At 44.2% G+C, this 25,548-nt stretch overlaps 1 protein-coding gene across 2 annotated transcripts in view; it reads right to left on the bottom strand.

Moving 5' to 3' along the window:
- Positions 1-25,548, bottom strand: part of LOC117517368 (ferroxidase HEPHL1) — a 136,195-nt gene that overhangs the window by 29,626 nt on the left and 81,021 nt on the right. For both annotated transcript variants that reach the window (XM_034178362.1, XM_034178361.1), the window contains 5 exons: positions 16,441-16,609; positions 11,188-11,318; positions 10,915-11,046; positions 7,137-7,342; positions 6,552-6,693 (listed from right to left, as the gene is read on the bottom strand). In XM_034178362.1, the coding sequence (XP_034034253.1) occupies positions 6,552-6,693; positions 7,137-7,342; positions 10,915-11,046; positions 11,188-11,318; positions 16,441-16,609 (780 nt within the window). The remainder of the gene's footprint in view (positions 1-6,551; positions 6,694-7,136; positions 7,343-10,914; positions 11,047-11,187; positions 11,319-16,440; positions 16,610-25,548) is intronic.

The following is a 25,548-nucleotide window of genomic DNA, read 5'->3' as shown; positions in this document are numbered from 1 at the left end:
AAAGAAAAGACTGAGTGCATCTATGGGGCACCTTCATACAATAAATTATGATGATGTGCCCTATCCAAATAAAGTATCATAACATATATTGACCAATATATACAGTAGCGTTACATGGGAAACAAGGTACCAGTAGATTCAGTAGATTCTCACAAATCCAACAAGACCAAGCATTCATGATATGCACACTCTTAAGGCTATGAAACTGGGCTATTAATAAAAAAGTAGAAAAGGGGGTGTTCACAATAATAGTAGCATTTGCTGTTGATGCTACAAACTCAAAACTATTATGTTCAAACTGCTTTTTTAGCAATCCTGTGAATCACTAAACTAGTATTTAGTTGTATAACCACAGTTTTTCATGATTTCTTCACATCTGCGAGGCATTAATTTTGCTGGTTTGGAACCAAGATTTTGCTCATTTACTAGTGTGCTTGGGGTTATTGTCTTGTTGAAACACCCATTTCAAGGGCATGTCCTCTTCAACATAAGGCAACATGACCTCTGCTTTATATTATATTTTGACATATCCAAACTGATCCATGATACCTGTATGCAATATATAGGCCCAACACCATAGTAGGAGAAACATGCCCATATCGTGATGCTTGCACCATCTTGCTTCACTGTCTTCACTGTAAACTGTGGCTTGAATTCAGAGTTTGGGGGTCATCTCACAGACTGTCTGCGGCCTTTGGACCCAAAAAGAACAATTTTACTCTCATCAGTCCACAAAATATTCCTCCATTTCTCTTTAGGCCAGTTGATGTGTTCTTTGGCAAATTGTAACCTCTTCTGCACATGTCTTTTATTTAACAGAGGGACTTTTGGGGGATTCTTGCAAATAAATTAGCTTCACACAGGTGTCGTCTAACTGTCACAGCACTTACAGGTAACTCCAGACTGTCTTTGATCATCCTGGAGCTGATCAATGTGTGAGTCTCTGCCATTCTGGTTATTCTTCTATCCATTTTGATGGTTGTTTTCCATTTTTTTTTCCATGCATCTCTGTTTTTTTTTTTTTTTGGTCCATTTTAAAGCATTGGAGATCATTGTAGATGAACAGCCTATAATTTTTTAAAGTTTTCCCCTCTCCAATCAACTTTTTAATCAAACTACGCTGTTCTTCTGAACAATGTCTTGAATGTCATTTTCCTCAGGCTTTCAAAGAGAAAAGCATGTTCATCAGTCCCCCTTTAAATAGGGGACACCTGATTCACACCTGTTTGTTCCACAAAATTGACAAACTCACTGACTGTATGCCACACTACTATTATTGTGAACACCCCCTTTTCTACTTTTTTTTACTAATAGCCAAATTTCATAGCCTTAAGAGTGTGCATATCATGAATACTTAGTCTTGTTGGATTTGTGAGAATCTACTGAATCTACTGGTATCTTGTTTCCCATGTAACAATAAGAAATATACTCAAAACTTGGATTAATCTTTTTAGTCACATAGCACTGTTATTATTCTGAACACTACTGTAAATATATATATATATATATATATATATATATATATATATATATATATATACACACACACAATATAGACAAACTAATATCCCTGTAGAGACAATGCTCACAATACATACATGCAGATTGTGCATTTACTGTAAAGATATATAAATGGCTATAATAAAGATATATATCAATTATGGTCAATTATCGATTAATCTTTTTAGTCACATAGCACTACTATTATTCTGAACAGTACTGTAAATATATATATATATATATATATATATATATATATATATATATATATATATATATATATATATATATATATATATATATATATATATATATATATATATATATATATACACATACACACACACACACACACACACACACACACACACACACACACACACACACACACACACACACACACACACAGTGGGGAAAATAAGTATTTGACCCCCTTCTCAGTTTTGCAGGTTTTCCCACCTACAAAGAATGGAGAGGTCTGTAATTTTTATCGTAGGTACACTTCAACTGTAAGAGACAGAATCTAAAAAAAAATACAGAAAATGACATTGTATGATTTTTAAATAATTAATTTGCATTTTATTGCATAAAATAAGTATTTAACCCCCTACCAACCAGCAAGAATTCTGGCTCTCACAGACCTGTTATTTGTCTTTAAGAAGCCCTCTTATTCTGCACTCTTTATCTGTATTAATTGCACCTGTTTGAACTTATCTGTATAAAAGACACCTGTTCACACACTCACTCAATCACACTCCAACCTGTCCACCATAGCCAAGACCAAAGAGCTGTCTAAGGACACCAGGGACAAAACTGTAGACCTGCACAAGGCTGGGATGGACTACAGGACAACAAGCAAGCAGCTTGGTAGAAGACAACAACTGTTATGATTATTTATTAGAAAGTGGAAGAAACACAAGATGACTGTCAATCTCCCTCAGTCTGGGATTCCATGCAAGATCTCACTTTGTGGGATAAGGATGATTCTGAGAAAGCTCAGAACTACAGAGGAGGACCTGGTCAATGACCTGAAGAGAGCTGGGATCACAGTCACAAAGATTACATTAGTAACACATGATGCTGTCATGGTTTAAAATCCTGCAGGGCAGCAAGGTTTCCCTGCTCAAGCCAGCACATGTCCAGGCCTGTTTGAAGTTCACCAGTGACCATCTGGATGATCCAGAGGAGGCATTGGAGAAGGTCATGTGGTCAGATGAGACCACAATAGAGCTTTTTGGAATCAACTCCACTTACCATGTTTAGATGATGATAACAACCCCAAGAAAATCATCTCAACCGTGAAGCATGGGGGTGGAAATATCATACTCTGGGGGTGCTCTTCTGCAAAGGGGACAGGACGACTGCACCGTATTGAAGGGAGGATGGATGGGGTCATGTATTGTGAGATTTTGGCAAACAACCTCCTTCCCTCAGTAAGAGCATTGAAGATGGGTCATGGCTGGGTCTTCCAGCATGACAATGACCCCAAACACACAGCCAGGGCAACTAGGGAGGCACTCCGTAAGAAGTATTTCAAGGTCCTGGAGTGGCCTGCCCAGTCTCCAGACCTGAACTCAATAGAAAATCTTTGGAGGGAGATTTGGAGAAGATCTGTATGGAGGAGTGGACCAAAATCCTTGTTGCAGTGTGTGAAAACTTGGTCAAGAACTACAGGAAACGTCTGACCTCTGTAATGGCAGACAAATGTTTCTGTACCAATTGTTAAGCTCTGTTTTTCTAGGGGGTCAAATAGTTATTTTAAGCAATACAATACAAATTAATTATATAAAAATCATACAATGTGATTTACTGGATTTTTTTTTTTTTTAGATTCTGTCTCTCACAGTTGAAGTGTACCTACGATAAAAATTACAGACCTCTCCATTCTTTGTAGGTGGGAAAACCTGCAAAACTGACAGGAGGTCAAATACTTATTTTCCCCACTGTATATAGATAGATAGATAGATAGATAGATAGATAGATAGATAGATAGATAGATAGATAGATAGATAGATAGATAGATAGATAGATAGATAGATAGATAGATAGATAGATAGATAGATAGATAGATAGATAGATAGATAGATAGATAGATAGATAGATAGATAGATAGATAGATAGATAGATAGATAGATAGATAGATAGATAGATAGATAGATAGATAGATAGATAGATAGATATTGTAATGTGTCAAATTTGTTATATTATTTATTTAAAAAAACTTGCTTGTGGCCACAAAATGTGTCTTGGATGTAAGCAGGGTCTGAGAGGTAAATTCAAAATCTTTTCAAAGTATTTGGTGGCACCCTACACTGTTGCCACTTGAGGACACATTGTTGGGGAGACTATCAGGTACTGGATTTAAATTTTTTTTTCTTCACTGAATTTTTAGCTCTCCATTGCAAATGTTGGAAAGGCACTTCATTATATGTTATCTCACTTGCAAGAGTAGGCCTATCTAATGCCCTTATAGGATCCATATAGTGTTTCCCCCCTTCAGAAAAGTGCTGACCGGGCACAAAGAAACACTTCAACTCAACGCTTCCTTAAAAAGAAAGCGTGCTTGAAGGATGTGTTTCTATGACAACAATAAGGGCCCCTTCACACACAGTATGAATAAGTACAAATCAGGGCAAATCACGGCGAAACAGCTCGATTGAGTGAACCACAAAAACATCGAGCTGAAGTTGGGAGGGACACATGGTCGGGCAGGCGTGAATGATCCCGCTGCACGAGTGTGCACGAAACCGTCGCAGCAGGAACACAGTGCGAGCAGCATGTGGAACGACATCGCACAGCTGCTGTGAAAAAAAAATACATGTCACCCATGGGATTCAAACCTGCAATTTACAAAAGCTTTGATTGGCAGCCAGAAACTTTACCACTGCGCTATCATCACTGTCCTATAAAAGGTGCATAAAATGCCTGAAATCAACAAGGAGATACACGTATTTAGAGAAGATTAAACCACACACCATAAAAACAACACCGCATTTTGCTGAATGCCTCTTATCGAGTGAACAATGCAAGTATGAACCGTCTGTTCCTCTGTAGATGACCCATGGTCACAGACGTACAGTCATGAAATAACATGAATGATGCAGTGCGTTCTTATCATGTCCACATCTTCTGGCCTGGCATGTCCAAACGGCCCCGCGCGGGTCCGGCCTGACACGTATGTCCTGTCGATGGCGTGCCACAGGACAGACACCACGTCATGTGGAACAGAGCTCATGTGGGTGACGTGACATTCAGATTGCCCACTGCGTGTTATGATCTGAGTGTCCATTTCACCTGGGGCAGCCTGTCAATGTGTGCGATGTGCACTCGCTTGCTGCAGCCCGTTGCAACAGTGATATATGTTTTTATGTATGTCCACATTAGGACAGCAAGCAGACACACGCATATCACTGTGGACAGTTATAATTTCATGTCCGTCCAAACACGGTACATGTTCCCCAGCCGTGACGTCCAGAACCACAGATCTCAACAGCTGCGGCTGTCGGTGGCAGGGCCCCCTGTCAGCTGAGCGCACACACCAACATGTCACTCTGTGTCTGTGTTATGGGGGGAGCGCAACACACGCGCGATTCACATGCACGGCATGTGTTGCGAGGGGGAGCCGACACTCTGGCACGCCACATGTGCGCTGCTGTTTTGCAACGCCACACTCGTGGGGACACTTAGACAAATTTCACAGCCAGCTTGAAAGTGATCATCTGCTAACTGTTTTTGTGCTAACAGTGCAAGTGACCACACATTTTCTAAGTGCCAAGTGAGTGGTGTTAGATCTTAGTGTGTCACCTGGAATTTGGCCGACACCTGCCGTGAAAGGGATCAAATGGGCTCTCACAGGGCACACTTTGTCTGTCAGCCGCAGGTGTGTGCAAATAGTTGTAGCAACAGGTGTACGAGGCGTTAGAAGCAGCTCCAATTTGTAGCAACAGCTGTATGTGGCATCAGAGACAGCTCTGATTTTACACCAATTGCATACGTTTCCTGCTTTGTATGCAATTCAACCACATTCGTACTATGTGTGAAGGGGCCCTAAACAGTGAACAGCTGTCTTATAAAAGCTGTCTTATAAAGCGTACAGTGATAAAAGCATTCACCCTCAGCAGGAACATTTCTCTTATATCTGATACCACAGATAAAGTTTTTTATTTCTGCTGTAACAGATTTTGTGTGACAAATTAGCTGTCTGTAGACAGAGAAGGCAACCCAATTTTCTCCTTTTGGACAAGTACTAGATCATATGATTGGTTGCCTGAAAAGGTGCTGCACTGACAATAGAAGGCCATTCTGAAAAGTTCCAAGATTTTCAACTTAAAGCACTTGGAGTAGCCACACAAAAAGGGAAAGTGCTATGAAAAAGACTCTAAGTGTGCCGCTTTTTCTCAAGTAGGCTGCATACAGCCTCATGTGCTCCATTCTTTTTCAAAGCAATTAAAAAAGATGCTGGCATCAAGACAAAAACACATTATATGGACACAGACACTAACAGCATTTCACAAGTGATTTTCTTCAGAAAGGCGCATGCAGGGAACCTCTGTTTTATCCCATATTAATAAACGATGAGGAGAATTTCGTCATACATGATGCTGCATAGGATTCTTTGCACTGGTGGGCTCTGATTCTGCAGTAAGCGGCCTCTCTAATTTTTTTCTTTTGTCCCTGCCCTTGAAACAGCCTGAGTCCGACACTGTGACAGTGTTTGCATTCTAAATAAATATTGTGCCAATAATTTACGTCACCTCCAAATCTTCTAACATTTGATCCCAGGATGAAAAATGTAAAACTTGTCCTTTAACAGCATCATAATACCTGTTTGTGTTTTCATTTTGTGTTTTAGTGTATTTTATTTTGAGAAGCACACTGTATGTGCTATATAAAAAAAAATGCTACATAAATAAATGTATTATTATTGTTGTTGTCATCATCATCATCATCATTATTCTTATTGCTCTACATAAGTGTCAGTATATTAATATTTGAGGTAAAGTGCCCACATTGTGACACATTCAAACTACTACCACAAGCACAGGAATTACCGTGCATCAGATTGCTCTCCCCAAAGTCTTCGTCTTCTCGATTTGTCTCATTGGTACCAAAAGCCATAATACTGTCTTCCAAGTACCAGTTTGCGTTCTCATCCATGACGGAAAATAACAAGAAGAACTCTTTATCTACATCCTGCTTACACACACACACACACACACACACACACACACACACACACACACACACACACACACACACACACAATAAATGATAAACGTAAGAATTTTTAGGGGCTGCGCTCATCAAAGTAACATCTCAGAACAAATGAAACAGCATTATAGTCTATAAAACTCTTTCACATACTATATGTACACAAGAAAATGTCAGTGTCTGTCAAACCAAGATGTTAGCTCTGGTCTATTCAAGATGTGCTATTACAAGTGCATTCTGTTCTTTCCATCTTTATAAGAGGTGATAACTAGTCTCCCAATAACAATCAATAATGTTCAATTTAACCTTATTTAATGCAAACAGAGCTGTCCGATAACTCATTCAGTGATCACAATACAGACAACACACTTTATTGTATTGTATTGTTTTTGCTGAGAGCATGTGAAATTATAATATAAACACACCTGTGATCTGTCTTTTCCCAATGTTCCTTTCTTGTATATGAGTAGAGGACCCACTAAGCCAGAGATGGTGTCCCGAGTGGGATCAGTAGCGGAGTAATACAGGTAGGGGATACTTGAAGAATCAGAAGAAGACGGACCTTCCAGTACCTCCCAGGTATAAGTGAATTTCTCTCCAGGACCAACCTGAGCTCCAGGCTTGTCAACACCTATTGGGCACAAATTATAGATTAGATCTGCCAGTATGTCAGTAATCTCTGAATGTGCAGAGACTGATGCTGTTTGCTCCTGCAGTATCCTGCTTTTGCTAAGTCATAGGATCATTGCCATGTTTGTATTTCTGCAAAAGGGGTATTTTTTTTAAACCTGCATCTGTTGGGTCAGGAACTGAAACCATTACATTTGAGGGTGGAGCTATTAGTTCATAAAAACAGGGCCAGTTTCGAATCTTTCAAGGCCACTAAAACTTTGATCACTTTTGGTTGTCAAGCTGAGCCTAATATGCCCATCTACTAATATAAGCAACAGGTTGGTCGCCATTGTGTCTCACAGCAGTATGTACTCAAGGGTCTTGAATTGAGGCAATATCTCCACATGGTGGACATTTACCATTAATGCAGGTACAACAGAGTTTTACCAAAAGTTCTAGTAGTTAATATACTGTAAGTTGTGACTAGGAAGTCACACCTTATATTAACTATGAGAACTCTCCAACATACACCACTATATTGGAGCTTGAGTGAACCTGAAGTTCATAATCAAGGTTGCTCAAGGTGTGATCATTTATACCAGGGGTGGCCAAGTTCGGTCCTCGAGAGCCACATTCCTGACACTCTTAGTTGTCTCCCTGCTCCAACACACCTGAATCCAATGAAAGACTCGTTAGCAGACTTTTAATGAGCCTTTCATTGGATTCAGGTGTGTTGGAGCAGGGAGACAACTAAGAGTGTCAGGAATGTGGCTCTCGAGGACCAAACTTGGCCACCCCTGATTTATACTGTCTTAACAATGCCAGAGAGGCCTATGGTTACTATTAAACATGGATAGGAAGTCACATGTAGGTTTATATCCAAGTTGCTGTAATGAAAGAGTATATACAGTTGTATGTAAACGTTTGAGCACCCCTGATGATTTCCATGATTTTCCTTTATAAATCATTGATTGTTGGGATCAGCAATTTCAGTTAAATTTATCAAATAGCAGAGAAACACAGTGATATTTGAGAAGTGAAATGAAGTTTACAGGATTTACAGAAAGTGTGTAATAATTCCTTAAACAAAATTAGGCAGGCGCATACATTTGGGCACCCCAACAGAAAAAAAAATACATCAATATTTAGGAGATCCTCCTTTTGCAGAAATAACGGCCTTTAAACACTTCCTATAGCTTCCAATGAGAGTCTGGTTTCTGGCTGAAGGTATTTTGGACCATTCTTCTTTACAAAACATCTCAGGTTTGTTGGTTTCAGAGCATGGACAGCCCACTTATAATCACACCACAGATTTTCAATAATATTCAGGTCTGGGGACTGAGATGGCCATTCCAGAAAGTTGTACTTGTTCCTCTGCATGAATGCCTTAGTAGATTTTGAGCACTGTTCAGGGTCGTTGTCTTGTTGAAAGCCCCGGCGCAACTTCAACTTTGTCAGTGATTCTTGAACATTGTTCTCAAGAATCTGCTGATACTGACTGGAACCCATGTGACCCTCAACGTTAACAAGATTCCTAGTACCTGCACTGGCCACACAGCCACACAGCATGATGGAACCACCTCTAAATTGTACTGTAGATAGCAAGCGTTTTTCTTGGAATGCTGTGTTCTTTTTCAGCCATGCATACCACCCCTTGTTATGTCCAAATTACTTAAATTTAGTTTCATCAGTCCACAGCACCTTATTCCAAAATGCAGCTGGCTAGTCCAAATGTGCTTTAGCATACCTCAAGCGACTCTGTTTGTGGCATTTACGCAGAAAAGGCTTCCTCTGCATGACAGTATCATACAGCATCTCTTTGTGTAAAGTGTGCTGTATAGTTGAACGATGCACAGAGACACTATCTGCAGCAAGATCATGTTGTAGGTCTTTGGAGCAGGTCTGTGGGTTGAGTATGACTGTTCTCACATCCTTCACTTCAGCTTATCTGAGATTTTTGTTGGCCTGCCACTTCGGGCCTTAACTCGTACTGTGCCTGCGGTCTTCCATTTCCTCACTATGTTCCTCACAGGGGAAACTGACAGCTGAAATCTCTGACACAGCTTCTTGTATCCTTCCCCTAAACCATGATGTTGAACAATCTTTGTTTTCAGGTCATTTGAGAGTTGTTTAGAGACTCCCAAGTTTCCACTCATTAGAAGAGATGCAAAGAAGGGAAACATTTGCAAATGGCCACCTTAAATACCCTTTCTCATGACTGGATTCACCTGTGTAAGGAGGTCAAGGGTCAATGATGTGTGCTCCAATAATTTGTGCTAAATGTATTCAAATCAATAAAATGCCAAGGGTGCCCAAATTTATGGACCTGTCTAATTTTGTTTTAAATAATTATTGCACAATTTCTGTAAATACTACAAACTTAATTTCACTTCTCAAATATCAGTATGTTCATCTGCTATATGATTGTCAGGGTGGGCGGCTGTCTGACAACCATAGCGGCTGGACCCGCAATGCAAACTCCCAGACTAGGCTTAGGTGTAGGAGAAAACATGGTCTTTAGTCCAGGCTCTGGTTTGGTGCACATGTGATCAAGCAGCAGAGCAGAGGTACAATCAGGATCAGGCAAAAACGCAGTTATGGTTGAGCAGGGGTCAGAGGCACAAGCAAACACAGATATCTGGGATGAGGCAAGATGCATGGTCAAGGAAAACAGAGCAAAGATACGATACACGGCAAAGCAAAAAATTAGGACTGAGAACAAGAGCTGGAATGTGTACAAGACAACAAACTGGTGGGGAAGTGGTGGCAGGGAGGTTGTTAAATAGGACAGGAGTTAACAAGGTGCACATGAGGAACAATCTAGAAAGGGAGCGGCTAGTGAACAAAGATTAAACACTGTGCAAGATGGGGAGGAAGAGAGTGCACAAAGTGAAGTGATGTAGGATACAGAGATGCGTGAGCAGGTGCCAAGAGTGAGAGTGAAAGAAAACACAGAGCGGACAGAATCGAGGTGTGAGACAAAGACAATAGCAGGTGCAGAGCTGTGGGGTGAACATAATAAGCTGGATGTGAGGGCAAACTAAGAACAGAGCTAACACAGAATATAAAACTACTATAACAGGAACTGAAATCAAACATGAGCATGAGAACAAAAGAAACTCCATGAGAACAAAAAGAAACTACAGGAGAATTGATCAGGAAATCAATACTAAAGCAAAACTAAACAGGAACAGACTCATAAACAGAAAGGAAAACCTGATGTAAAAGTACAACAGAAACCAACCCAGAAACCCCGAAATGAGAACAGCAAAACTAGAACAAAGAATAAACCAGGATGAAAATAAACAACTAATAACTCAAAACTGTGGCAGAAAGAGAACAGAAAGAGGGGGGGGGGGGGGGGGGGAATGGGCTCAATGCCCTGATCAGGCCAAATGATCATGACAATGATATATTTAACTGAAATTTCTGATCCAGACAACCAATGATTTATAAAGGAAAATCATGAAAATTATCAGGGGTGCCAAAAATTTGCATACAACTGTACTTTTCACACCGATTCAGTATCCCTGCAGGAATGGGTTTTGCACTCACAAGAGTTTCCCTATCTAGTGGTTTTGTTCATCTTACCATCCTCATAGCTGGTGCCTTGGAAGCGTTTATCATAGTGCACACCATGAGGCTGGATGCTGTAGTTCCTGTCAGCCTTATTTAAGAAGGTCACCATGAGAGTGTCTCCTTCCTCTGCTCTCAGAACAGGACCTGTAAAAATATAACAGGAAAAGAATGTCTCAAAGACAATTATGAACTTAAGTGAAAGGAAAAAAATGTTTGTCGAAAGAAACAAAAGAGGGATTAAGTGAGATTTACAGATGCAAAATCAAGTAATCTGAGACTCCTTACCCAAAATGCCTAAATCTGACGTTGGCTGTTTTCTGGTGGTGAAAGTATTGTCTGTATACTCCTTGTACACCACTTTGTAGTAGCGTCCCCCAATTTTACCACCATCATGGCTAAAAAACACCTCTGATGCACTGTATTTGTGATGGGAAGTAAAGGGCGTGGGGAGGAAGGATATATGGAAAAAGAGATAAGTGGAGGTTTGACAATGTATGAAACAAGGATGAGGCATCCAGTCCAGACAATGAACACAACAACCAACCGGCCACTCAAAGTAATTTACCGCATCACAGCAGGAAACAAATCAAAACCTGAATCAGTACACAATATAATTTAGCTGTCACAGAACCGACTTGGCTGTCCAGCAGAAGAAACACAACTTTATTCAACAAATTTGTATCCTTTAAAGTGATACTTCACCCAAAAATGAAATAGTATACAAATAATGAATGTTTATGAGTTCAATGGTACAAATATTTCATGAGGTGAAAGATGGAATGTAACATTCAATGAGGCAAAGCCAAGTTGAACTGAATATTCCATCTTTCACGGCTTACGGCTTCCAGCTTCCCAGACGGCGTACGGCATAGTGGAGTTGTTGGAGTTGTTTTTTTGTGTGTGTTAGAACAATTAGCACCATCAATTAGCTCATTCAAATCATCGCCCGTCAGCAAAACAAACTCTGCCATGTTTAGCTAAACACCACCCCCACTAGTGTGTGCGTGGTTGGGGTTTGCAGCTTGTAATGGTACAAAACGTATGGCACCAAATTTGAACTGTAAATGGAACCAAATTTGCACACTAAATGCAACACAACACAAATGGAAGAATAATCCATGTCATGTAACATACAAAGCACCAATCAAATGACAAGGACCCACTCAGCCGTTATATAATCATTATTAATGCACATGGGTAGCAAGCAGCTGTCAGGATCAGGAGGTTCCTTTGCTGCACTCCAAGGAGGAGCAGAAGAACCCTGAGGTTCATGGGTTCTGCACTGACAGAACTGCAAAGATAACCCACGATGGATCATGTCTAAGGTGAGCCTTTTCACTCTTGGGACATATACTGTAAGGTCTAGGAGCTATGTGAATTCCAGAACATGTTTGCAGGAAGTAGGGGTATCTTGTGGGATTGTTGAAAATGCATCAACTCACACCTACAGTCAATTTTTAAAGTTTCCAATCCACCACCTGCATGTCTTTGGATGTGGGAGGAAGCCGGAGCACCCAGAGAGAACCCACACAAACATGAAGAGAACATGCAAACTCCACACAGAAAGGCCACAGGTGAGAATTGATCCCATGACCTTCTTGCTGTGACGCAACAGTGCTAACCACTAACCCACCATGCTGCCCCTCTGCATAAGTTATTTGAAGATATTTTACTAAAAGCTGTGCAGCCTTTGGGTTTTTTAAGATTTAAGTCATTAAAAGAATTTTCTTCGGCAACACTACAATTTTATTCACAATCTTTTAATAGGGAATTCATAACATGACATTGCCAATATGATGAAATTCACGTTGTCTGAAAAACATTAATAAATAGTTCCCCTGAATTGCAAAATTTCAAACTATCAGATGGCCTTGGACTACGTACGGTAGCGACCCATACAGTCTATGATAGTGCCATCACAGATCACGTGGTGGCTTCGTCCGACTTACGCGAGGGATACTGGGAAGCACATGGCGACAGCCAATCAGTGTAGAGAGGCATGATGATGTTTGCTGGTTGCTTTCTCATATAAAATAACCTGACATAGCAGAAAACACTCAGAAACAGCTATCTATTCTCAATCAATCTATTTCTGATATATTTTGTAAGCATTTCTAAATCTACAGACGCTATTTTTGAAGCCATAAAATGCCTCGGAAATAATTTACAAGACATCTTACGGATGTTACTGTGCACACCCCGTGCACACACATCATACGAGGTAAAAGGTGAATTCAATTAATTTCAAAACCTTATCCATGCGTATACTTCCTCCTATCAACTGCGTTAAAAGGAAAATAAAATATTCGTTATGGAATCCATCCCAGTAAATATGTTCTCTTCATTAAACATGTTTCAAAATTAAACTGAAATTAGAATGCTTGGCTTTCAGTAACAACAAAATTTTGCCCGTTTTATGACATTTGAAACGCCATACAGCTTTAATGTTTTATGACCTGAATTCCTTCCAACACATCCGTCTTTATCTTTACCACGGGTGCACAACGTGTATCCAAGTTCTTATTGCTATTCAAAGGGTACGTAATGTGAGCGACACTAGTATATGTTCCCAAACCTGTCCTGACCTTATTTCTCTGACCTTTTACCCACAAACAATACATTCACCGATATAGTATTATTAACCTCACAAACAGCAATCACAAAACAGTGTTTTAGATACACTCTAAGACCCATTTTCAAAAAGTAGAGTTTTCAGGCTCTGAAAACGCCAGTTTCATATGGATGAAATGCTGATACAATACAAAACCTTTGCAGATACGCCTAAACATGTCTCCATATGGACAGGCCCTTATTATATGGTCTGAATCTTGGACCCTAACCAGTGACCGAGAGCAACCACTAGATGTCTTTGATACTAGGACTCTCTGGAGAATCTTTCAGTATTGTTGGAATGGTTTTGTGTCAGACAAATGGTGATTCCAATCAGTTCAACAGGAACTATAAATAGTAATCCAACGCATGATATCACGGTTTGTGAAACCTAGGATGAGGTTTGTTGTGGTCTGTTGTGGCCCTCAGACTGTGGTTTGTGTAGTTCTTTGTGCAACCAGTTGCCTTGGTGATTTTTTTCATTTTGTTTCCAAGAGTATTCACACCTAATGGAGAGTTGTAGTACCATGAACCCTCTGCTGGTACTACAGGTTTAGGACGGTGCCATAAACAGTCCAGTGCAGGATTTAACATGGCTTTGTGTGCCAGAAATGTTGAGATCACGCACCTGGATAAATCTGGCATCTCATACATGTAGCCACTACATTCTTCGTCCTCATTTTCTCTTCTGGACTTGGTAAGCATGTCTCTGTGTGCAATGTAGTAAAGATTCTGCTCATCTGTTTGCATTACAAAGTCATCTGCTTTCATGTCGTACATATTTTCACGTCCTCTGTTGGCAAAATATATCATAACATCCATAAACGCCTTCTTCTGCAAACACAGTGGTGTTGTGATACACTCTTGGAAACTAAATTAAACAAATCTGTTTTTGCAAGCTGACTGAGAACAATTTTGGATTTCACTGGATTCCTATTTAAAGTTCCTGTTGGACTGTTTGGAACCACTTGACGTCAAAGGACCAGTGTTGCACATCAACATTTAAGTCCCTTTTCTCTTGTTTATAAATTTATAAAATGACAAATGACAAGGATCTATTTTAGGCATTATATTATACAAATAATGAATGTTTATGAGTTCAATGGTAGGAATATTTCATGAGGTGAAAGATGGAATGTTCCATTCAACAAGCCAAAGCCGAGTTGAATGGTACGTTCCAGCTTTCACCCAATTAAATATTCCTACCATTGAAAGAATGTAAAAGCATTCATTATTTGCTTTATATAATGGCAAAAATAGATCCTTGTTATTTGATATTATATTAATTTATAAACAACAGAAAAGGGACTTACATTTTGATGTGTGTCACTGGTGCTTTGACATCAACAGTTCAATGCGAACTTTAAATAGAAGTTCCAAATTGTTCTCAGTCAACTTGGAAAAACAGTTAGATAGCTTTGTGTACTTCCTCAGTCCAGCAAAAAAATCGGGTCAGAAATTTATCCAGGTTTTCATCCTAACCTGGATAAATGGTGTAGTGGATTTTTGTGTGTGTGTGTGTGTGTGTGTGTGTGTGTGTGTGTGTGGTGTGTGTGTGTGTGTGTGTGTGTGTGTGTGTGTGTGTGTGTGTGTGTGTGTGTGTGTGTGTGTGTAGAAGAATTAGCACTGTCAATCAGCTCATTCAAATTGTTGTCCGTCAGCAAAACAAACTGTGCCGTGTTTAGCTAAACGCCGCCCCCATAGTGTGTGAATGGGTGGGGTTCACAGCATGCAATGATACAAAATGTATGGAACCAAATTTGCACTGTAAATGGAACCATATTTGCTAAATACAACGCAACACAAACGGGACAAATAATCCATATCACGTGACATACAACGCACCAATCAAATGACAAGGATCCACTCAGCCATATAAAAAACGAATAATGAATATTTTTTCATTTGTGTGCTGAGCCCTGACAGCCCTGGGCTGCCCTTTGTCACCAGTTCTGTTCATTATTTTATGGACAGAATTTCTAGGCGCAGCCAGGGTGTAGAGGGGGTCTGGTTTGGGAACCACCGAATCTCGTCTCTGCTGTTTGCGGACGATGTGGTTCTGTTGGCTTCGTCAAATCAGGACCTTCAGCGTGCACTGGGGCGGTTTGCAGCTGAGTGTGAAGCATCCGGGATGAAAATCAGCACCTCCAAATCCGAGGCCATGGTTCTCGACCGGAAAAAAGGTGCTTTGCCCTCTTCAGGTCAGTGGAGTGTCCTTGCCTCAAGTGGAGCAGTTTAAGTATCTCGGGGTCTTGTTCACGAGTGAGGGATGGATGGAGCGTGAGATCGATAGAGAGATCGGTGCAGCATCTGCAGTGATGCGGTCGCTATATTGGAGCATCGTGGTGAAGAGAGAGCTGAGTGGGGGGGGCAAAGCTCTCGATTTACCATTCGATCTACGTTCCAATCCTCACCTATGGTCAGTAGGCAGCCGAAATGAGTTTCCTCCGCAGGGTGGCTGGGCGCTCCCTTAGAGATAGGGTAAGGAGCTCGGTCACTCGGGAGGAGCTCGGAGTCGAGCCGCTGCTCCTCCACGTCAAAAGGAGTCAGTTGAGGTGGCTCGGGCATCTTTTCCAGATGCCCCCTGGACGCCTCGCTGGGGAGGTGTTCCGGGCACGTCCCATTGGGAGGAGGCTCCGGGGAAGACCCAGGACACGCTGGAGGGACTACATCTCTCAGCTGGCTTGGGAACGCCTTGGGGTTCCCCCGGAGGAGCTGGGGGAGGTGTGTGTGCATCGGGAGGTCTGGGCGCCTTTGCTTGAGCTACTGCCCCCGCGACCCGACTCCAGATAAAGAGGAAGGAAATGGATGGATGGATGGATTGTGCGCTGAGCTGAATGGAACATTTCATCTTTCACCTCATGAAATATTCTTACCATTGCACTCACAAACATTCATTATTTGTAGAATATGAATGTATCCTCCTACCTGCCTGCCTCTGTGAGAGACATATTGTTAATCATATCTTTTCCTGAAGGGGCATAGTCCCACAGGACTTTCTCTGCTGCCAGGTAATAGCTCCTCACAACCCCAGCAGTCATCGTCGGGCTGCTGTCATTGCCACATGACTTCACTTCATAGAAGGCCTGCATCCCAGCTGGAACAAATGAAGACACAGACATAGACCATAATTTACAACACTGGATAATAACATGTAGACTGCGAGCTTTAGGGCCCCTTCACACATAACACAATTTAAGCCGACTAGCGCACGAAGGAGGAATTGCATGCCATCCGCCAAAAATCAGAGCTGCCTCCAATGCCTCGTACACATGTCAGTACAATTATTCGCGCATACCAGCGGCGAAAGACAGAAAGTGCCCTGTGAGAGCCCATTCAAGCCCTCTCGCGGCAGGTGTCGGCCAAATTCCAGGTGACACACATGAACATCCAACACCATTTGCTTGACACTTAGAAAATGTGTGGCCATTCGCGCTGTCAGCATGAAAACAGTGAGCAGAAGATCAGTTTTGACCTGGATGTTAAATTTGTCTAAGTGCCCCCACGAGTGCGTTGCAAAAAGCAACACACATGTGGTGCATGTGTCTCGCACATGTGCATGTGTATTGCATCCACCCCTCCCTGTTCCCCCCAAAACACATGTGGCATATGTGTGTTTCGCACCCCCCTGCACGCTACATGTGTAGGGGGACATAATCAAATGCAGGGTGGACAGCCACGTCTGAACGCACACAGCACAAGGAGGCACCTCCCAGCTGCTGACCAAAGAAACAAATGACAGCTCAGTCCACACGACATGTCACATTAAAAACACAGAGACCACAGCCAAGGCAAGTATATTAATAAGTACTACACTACCTGCATACACAATTACATATAACAAACAGCAAAAGAAAATGATCACATAACACAGAAACGCAGTGACACGTTGGTGTGTGTGTGCTGAAGTGACACATGCTGTTTTCATCATAATGGAGAGACAAGAATAAGCAATGGTGGGAAACCCAAAGAGGCATTTCAACAGTACCAGTATTACTCATAGCATAATTGACTTCCTTTAAAAGTGCTTAACAAAATTTGTGATTTTAAGGTACTGCTGGTTTATGACCTCAAACCAACATAAAAAAGTCAACTATTTCATAGAAATTTTTAAAAATAACACAGTTAATTTTCATGCCTTCTTTTTTAATAATGTCCTTGTTGTGTGGGCCGCCAGAAGAGGAGGTACTGCTGGCCCACCACCAGAGGGCGCCCTGCCTGAAGTGCGGGCTTCAGGCAGGAGAAGGCGCTGCCGCCACGGACACAGCCGGGGGTGACAGCTGTCACTCATTATCTCATGACAGCTGTCATCCATCTACACTTCATCATTCCACTCCATAAAAACTGGACGTCATCTCCACCTCGTTGCCGAGATATCATCTACCTGTGAAGGTAATATTCTCAGCCTTAACTGTGTCTTAGTCTGAACTCTTTTTGCAGCTGCTTTCCTGTGGTGTTCCCTATCTGAGAGATTGGCCTTTGGTGTGATCAGCGACGGCTTCGCTTCACACCCCAACCAGATAAGTGGTTAGACAGGAGCTGCACAAGTGTGTGTTAGAGGTGGAGGTGGAATTCCCACCATTGTTGTTACTGGGTGTGCACGCACCCACATATGACTGTTTTTGCTCCTCGCCAGCAGTACCAGATCCGACACTCGGAGATGGTGGCCACCTGGGGACTCGGAACTTGGCGGCTCCAGTATTCTCCAGGTTCGGTGGCGGAGGAAATCGTGTGGTTCCGGTTCTTCTCAGGACAGACGTCTTCTATCCTCGAGCCTGCCCACACGTCACCTTTGTGGATTGACTGTTTGCTCAAGTTCTGTAATCCTCTGTGTTTTTGTTGTGCTCTTTCACAACATTAAAGTGTTCATATTCGACTCTTTCATTGTCCGATCATTTGCGCCCCCTGTTGTGGGTATGTGTCACTACATTTTCCCAACAGGATATCTCGGCCAGCGTCATGGATCCCGAGGGGCGTCAACCATCTGTTGGACAACCAATGGAAGAACAGGGTACACAGGTGTCTGCAGGAGGCGTGATTGGTGAGTTGCAGCAAATCCTCACCGCCTTTACCGCTTGGTTGGATTTGATGACCGAGCAAAACGTCATCCTTAACCGCAGGATGGAGGTTCTCACCGCGCAGGTGGAAGTGCGTGCTCAGGGTGCTGCTGCAGCTCCTCCTCCTGCCGACCCGGTGCAGAATATAGACGTTCCACTGGTCGTTCAATGACCCCCCCCCACCATCCCCTGAAGCATACATAAGTCCCCCAGAGCCGTACGAAGGTTGTGTGGAGACGTGCACAGACTTTCTTATGCAGTGTTCGCTCGTCTTTGCACAACGTCCCGTCATGTACACGTCTGACGCCAATAAGGTGGCTAATGTTATTAACTTGCTTCGTGGTGAGGCATGCGCTTGGGTTACAGCGCTTTGGGAGCAAAATTCACGGCTCCTTACCACTTATACTGGGTTTGTGAGGGAGATCAAAACGGTTTTTGATCACCCTAATAGAGGAGAGACTGCTTCAACTATGCTGCTGTCTATGAGACAGGGGCGCCGGAGCGCAGCCGAATATGCAGTCGACTTCCGCATCGCGGCTGCGAGGTCCGGCTGGAATAACGTTGCGCTCCGCGCCGCCTTCATAAATGGACTGTTGTCGGTCCTGAAGAAGCACCTGGTAGCCAAGGAAGAACCGCGGGATCTAGATGGGCTTATTGATCTCGTTATACGAGTAGACAATCGGTTAGAGGAGCGCCGTCGGGAGCGAGACGAAGGACGTGGCCGGGCACGCTGTCCCTCTCCCTTCCGGGTCCGAAAAGGTTCCGCCCTCCCCACGCTCCACAGCCTCAATGCACCGTGTGGCTACAGCTCCCCCTGCTGACAAAGCTATGGACACGAGCAGGGCCACATTTAGACCACCTAACAGACAGAGGAGGCTGGCCCGCGGGGAGTGCTTTGTCTGCGGCTCGAGTGAGCATCTGCAGAGAGACTGCCCCAAGTGCCCGCCCCCTAGAAACTGGGCTTAGGGTGGGCCAAGACATTCACGTGGGGCATACACATATTTCCACACGACTCCCAGTTACAATCCTGAGCGGGGATTTAACCCTTCAAGCCCCAGCACTGGTGGACACGGGGTCAGAAGGGAATCTGCTAGACAGCAGATGGGCTAGGGAGGTAGGGCTCTGGTTGAGTACCACGATCTTGCTGACGTCTTCAGCAAGGATCTGGCGCTCACCCTTCCCTCGCACCATCCGTATGATTGTGCCATTGATTTAATTCCAGGCGTTGAGTTTCCGTCCAGCAGGCTGTACAATCTCTCACGACCTGAGCGCAAATCAATGGAGACCTACATCCGGGACTCATTAGCTGACGGGCTGATCCGGAATTCCACCTCCCCGATGGGTGCAGGTTTCTTTTTTGTGGGCAAGAAAGATGGCGGACTCCGTCCATGCATTGATTACAGGGGGCTGAATGAGATTATGGTTCGCAATCGATACCCGCTGCCCCTGTTAGATTCAGTGTTCACGCCCCTGCATGGAGCCAAAATCTTCACCAAGTTGGATCTTAGAAATGCATACCACCTGGTTCGGATCCGGAAGGGAGACGAGTGGAAGACAGCATTTAACACCCCATTAGGTCATTTTGAGTACCTGGTCATGCCGTTCAGCCTCACTAACGCCCCGCGACGTTCCAAGCTTTGGTTAATGACGTCTTGTGGGACTTCCTGCACCGATTCGTCTTCGTATACCTGGATGATATACTCATCTTTTCTCCGGATCCTGAGACTCATGTCCAGCATGTACGTCAGGTCCTGCAGCGGTTGTTGGAGGACCGGCTGTTTGTGAAGGGCGAGAAGTGTGAGTTTCACCGCACCTCTTTGTCCTTCCTGGGGTTTATCATCTCCTCCAACTCTGTCGCCTCTGATCCGGCCAAGGTTGCGGCGGTGAGAGATTGGCCCCAACCAACAAGCCGTAGGAAGCTGCAACAGTTCCTCGGCTTTGCAAATTTCTACAGGAGGTTCATTAAGGGCTACAGTCAGGTAGTTAGCCCCCTGACAGCCCTGACCTCCACTAAAGTTTCCTTCACCTGGTCGGATCGGTGCAAAGCCGCGTTTAGGGAGTTGAAACGATGGTTCTCGACTGCACCAGTTCTGGTGCAGCCCGACCCTGGCCGCCAGTTTGTGGTTGAAGTGGACGCCTCTGACTCAAGGATATGAGCCATGCTATCCCAGAGCGGAGAGACCGATAAGGTTCTTCACCCGTGTGCCTACTTTTCTCGCAGGTTGACCCCGGCTGAACGGAACTATGACGTCGGCAACCGAGAACTCCTTGCGGTGAAAGAGGCTCTTGAGGAGTGGAGACACCTGTTGGAGGGAGCATCTGTGCCGTTCAAGGTTTTCACTGACCATCGGAACCTGGAGTATATCAGGACCGCCAAACGGCTGAACCCCAGGCAAGCCCGCTGGTCACTGTTCTTCGGGCGTTTTGACTTCCGGATCACCTATCGCCCCGGGACCAAGAACCAAAGATCAGATGCCTTGTCCCGGGTACATGAAGACAAAGTCAAAACTGAGCTGTCGGATCCACCGGAGCCCATCATTCCGGAGTCCACTATCGTGGCCACCCTCACCTGGGACGTGGAGAAGACCGTCCGGGAGGCCCTGGCACGGAACCTGGACCCCGGAACTGGACCAAAAAATCGTCTGTACGTGCCACCAGAGGCCAGAGCTGCAGTCTTGGATTTCTGTCACGGATCCAAGCTCTCCTGTCATCCAGGGGTGCGAAGGACCGTGGCAGTTGTCCGGCAGCGCTTCTGGTGGGCGTCTATGGAAGCCGACATCCAGGAGTATATCCAGGCCTGCACCACCTGTGCCAGGGGCAAGGCAGACCATAAGAGGACCCAAGGACTTCTCCAGCCGCTCCCTGTGCCTCATCGCCCCTGGTCCCATATCTGCCTGGATTTCGTCACGGGCCTCCCGCCGTCCCAGGGCATGACTACCATCCTGATGATAGTGGACCAGTTCTCCAAGGCGGCCCACTTCGTGGCCCTCCTGAAGCTCCCAACAGCCCAGGAGACTGCTGACCTCCTGGTCCACCACGTTGTTTGTCTGCATGGGATACCAGCTGACATAGTCTCGGATCGTGGTCCCCAGTTTTCCTCTCAAGTCTGGAGGAGTTTCTGCAGGGAACTGGGGGCCACCGTGAGCCTCTCGTCCGGGTACCACCCACAGACGAACGGACAGGCAGAACAGGCCAACCAAGAGTTGGAACAGACCCTCCGCTGTGTGACATCAGCGCACCCGACGGCCTGGAGTAACCTCTGGCCTGGATCGAGTATGCACACAACAGTCAGGTGTCTTCTGCCACCGGCCTCTCCCCGTTTGAGGTGTGTCTGGGGTACCAGCCCCCGTTGTTTCCCGTGGTGGAGGGAGAGGTCGGTGTGCCCTCGGTCCAGGCCCACCTGCAAAGGTGCCGTCGGGTGTGGCGCACCACCCGTTCTGCCTTATTGAAGGCCCGGACGAGGGCTAAGACCCATGCAGCCCGCCGGCAGTCCCCGCCCCCTGCATACCAGCCCGGGCAGGAGGTGTGGTTATCTACTAAGGACATTCCCCTGCAGGTGGACTCACCCAAACTTATGGACAGATTCACTGGACCCTTCAAGATCATCAAAATCCTCAGTCCTGCTGCAGTGAAGCTCCAACTCCCGGCTTCACTGCGGATCCACCCTGTTTTTCATGTCTCCCGGATTAAACCACACCTCACCTCACCCCTCTGTGCTCCCGGTCCGGCACCGCCTCCTGCCCGGATCATCGACGGGGAGCCGGCTTGGACAGTACGCCGGCTCCTGGACGTCCGTCGAATGGGCCGGGGGTTCCAGTATTTGGTGGACTGGGAGGGGTATGGACCCGAAGAACGCTCCTGGGTAAAGAGGAGCTTCATCCTGGAACAGGCCCTCCTGGCCGATTTCTACCGCCGTCACCCGGACAAGCCTGGTCGGGCGCCACAGCCGGGGGTGACAGCTGTCACTCATTATCTCATGACAGCTGTCATCCATCTACACTTCATCATTCCACTCCATAAAAACCGGACGTCATCTCCACCTCATTGCCAAGATATCATCTACCTGTGAAGGTAATATTCTCAGCCTTAACTGTGTCTTAGTCTGAACTCTTTTTGCAGCTGCTTTCCTGTGGTGTTCCCTATCTGAGAGATTGGCGTTTGGTGTGATCAGCGATGGCTTCGCTTCACACCCCAACCAGATAAGTGGTTAGACAGGAGCTGCACAAGTGTGTGTTAGAGGTGGGGGTGGAATTCCCACCATTGTTGTTACTGGGTGTGCACGCACCCACATATGACTGTTTTTGCTCCTCGCCAGCAGTACCAGATCCGACACTCGGAGACGGTGGCCACCTGGGGACTCGGAACTTGGCGGCTCCATTATTCTCCAGGTTCGGTGGCGGAGGAAATCGTGTGGTTCCGGTTCTTCTCAGGACAGACTTCTTCTATCCTCGAGCCTGCCCACACGTCACCTTTGTGGATTGACTGTTTGCTCAAATTCTGTAATCCTCTGTGTTTTTGTTGTGCTCTTTCACAACAGTAAAGTGTTCCTATTCGACTCTTTCATTGTCCGATCATTTGCGCCCCCTGTTGTGGGTCTGTGTCACTACACTTTCCCAACAGTCCTCCTTTGTTCCACTATACCAGTGGTCTCCAAACTATTCCAGAAAGGGCCGAGAGGGTGCAGGTTTTCTTTGCAGCCACTGACTCCAGCAGGTGATGTCACTGATGAAATCATCCCACCTGCTCCAAGTGATGTTAATCAGTGAAATCACCTGCTGAAGTCAGTGGCTGCAAAGAAAACCTGCACCCTCTCGGCCCTTTCTGGAATACTTTGGAGACCACTGCACTATACCATTATGACAGGTAAAGCAGTAGACAAAAGTTGCTTTCTGTATATCTCCAATCACAGCCACTGAAGGTTGTAACGGCTTCAGTTTTGTCACGGGCAGCTTAGTGACCTCTTTCTTGGGTCCACTTCTTCCAAATAGCACCCTGTATTTCAGAATGTCCTGGTCCAGACAAATGTACAATATAGGACCGTATTGTTTCCATTTCTTAATGATTAATTTAAATATGGTCCAAAGTAGCAAGCCAGGGTGGAGGCGGAGCATTCATCAGGGGTGCTTTCTGGCCCCTCCACTGTTCAATTCCTATGTGGACTGAATGTTATGCATTGTTGTAGAAACCAGCAACTTGGGTGCTCTTCTTGTTGAGGAAAGGTTTCCTGATTTTCACTTTGTGGACAATGTTGTGATCTTTGTGGAATCAATACCCTGATTGAAGCACTTGAGAAGCACAGCGAGGAATTGGACTGTCTAGGTTTGCAATTGTCCTGGATTTTGACTAAGTTCCACACTTTGAGTGACTTTCAGGACGTGACAATCAGAAGTGTATCTGTATGTGATGAAAGTGACGACCATGAACAGAGATTTAAGGATATCAGAACTGACAATGATGTCTCAGAGTCCTTGGCCTTTGAGCTCGAGAGACGCCTGGGAAGAACCTATGGAGTCACGGGGCTGCTGGACAGAGGTGTTTGGTGATGTTGATATCTTTGTAGGAAAACTAAGGGCCAAGTGCTTGGGGTCCTGATGCTACCAGTGATCTAACATGACAAGTAGATGTCTTTGGTACTATGTCTTCTTGGAGGATCCTTGGGTACAGCTGGAACATGTTTTTGCCAAATGAACCATCACTTTGGAGATTAAGAAGAGGAGTATCATTTGCATTTTGAAGGAGCATCAGCTACGACAGTGTTGACATGTGGTGCATTTCTGTAAGCATCATTCAGGATAAATGTACCTCAGCTCTGAGGACCCCAATGGCTGGAGAAGGTCAAGGGGATGCCAAAGTTTCACCTGACTTCACAGATAGATGGATATTTTTGAGAGGTGGACATGGGCTACTTGTGTGCCTATGTGATTGCCATCAAGAACCAAAGGTAGTTCCGAAGTGTGACAGATGTGGCAATGTGCAGCACCAGTGCATTCTCCCAGAACTGACCTGATGTTCTGGAGATATGTTTACATGTTATGGTGCAGGAGCCTCATTTTGAAAATTATTGTATAATATAGTCTCCCATTCCGACTCTGAAAAGCTTGTCCACACATTTGTCTCCTCCAGACTGGACTATTGCAATGCACTTCTCATTGGGATTCCTGACAAGAATATACAAAGACTTCAGTATGTCCAGAACAGGGCCTCCAGCATCCTGATGAGTGTGCTTAAGCATGAGCACTTCACTCCCATCGTCCATTCACTTCACTGGCTTCCCATTTGTGCCCAGATCATGTACAAGTTTTAACTGCTTACTTTTCAATGTTTATACGGTAACCAGTGTTGCCACAGTTACTTTGAAAAAGTAATCCAATTACTGATTACTCCTTGAAAAAGTAACTTAGTAACTTTACTGATTACTCAATTGGAAAAGTAACTAAGTTAGATTACTAGTTACTTTTTTAGTTACTTTCCCCAGCTGCCGACAACAACCCCCTGCCATCTCAACATGACAATGATACTTGTTTTGCCAAAACTCACTTTATAGTCACCCTTTCTTGACTTCAATGAAAATAAATACTTGTTTTATAAAAAGTAAAATAAAGACCTCTTTCTTGACCTCATATTTAACTGTTGACAGCACTGTAACAGTAAAACTTGCAATTTCTAACCTACATTGTTTATAAATGTAACAATTAAATTCTTTCTAACATTTTTCTAACATTTAAATTCTCTCTAAACATTTTACTTGTCGAAATTATTATTATTTTAAGTAGTATTAGTAGCAGAAGTAAAAAAATGGCTTCAAAACTGGACCTTTAATCTAGGGGTGTTGTGGGGGGGGGGGCACATCCCTGCCCCATGCCTCCATTCCATCTGGATTCGCCCCTGCTTTGGCGTTTGAGCACAAAGAATGGATAACATTTATTTATGCAGGAAACATGACCAGATTTACAGGTAAGAAAGTTTTATTGCGTTTTCA

The sequence above is a fragment of the Thalassophryne amazonica genome, chromosome 9 (genome assembly GCF_902500255.1).
Source record: "Thalassophryne amazonica chromosome 9, fThaAma1.1, whole genome shotgun sequence".
NCBI lineage: Eukaryota > Metazoa > Chordata > Actinopteri > Batrachoidiformes > Batrachoididae > Thalassophryne > Thalassophryne amazonica.
The sequence above is the reverse complement of the archived record's forward strand: the minus strand, read 5'-3'. Positions and strand labels throughout refer to the sequence as shown.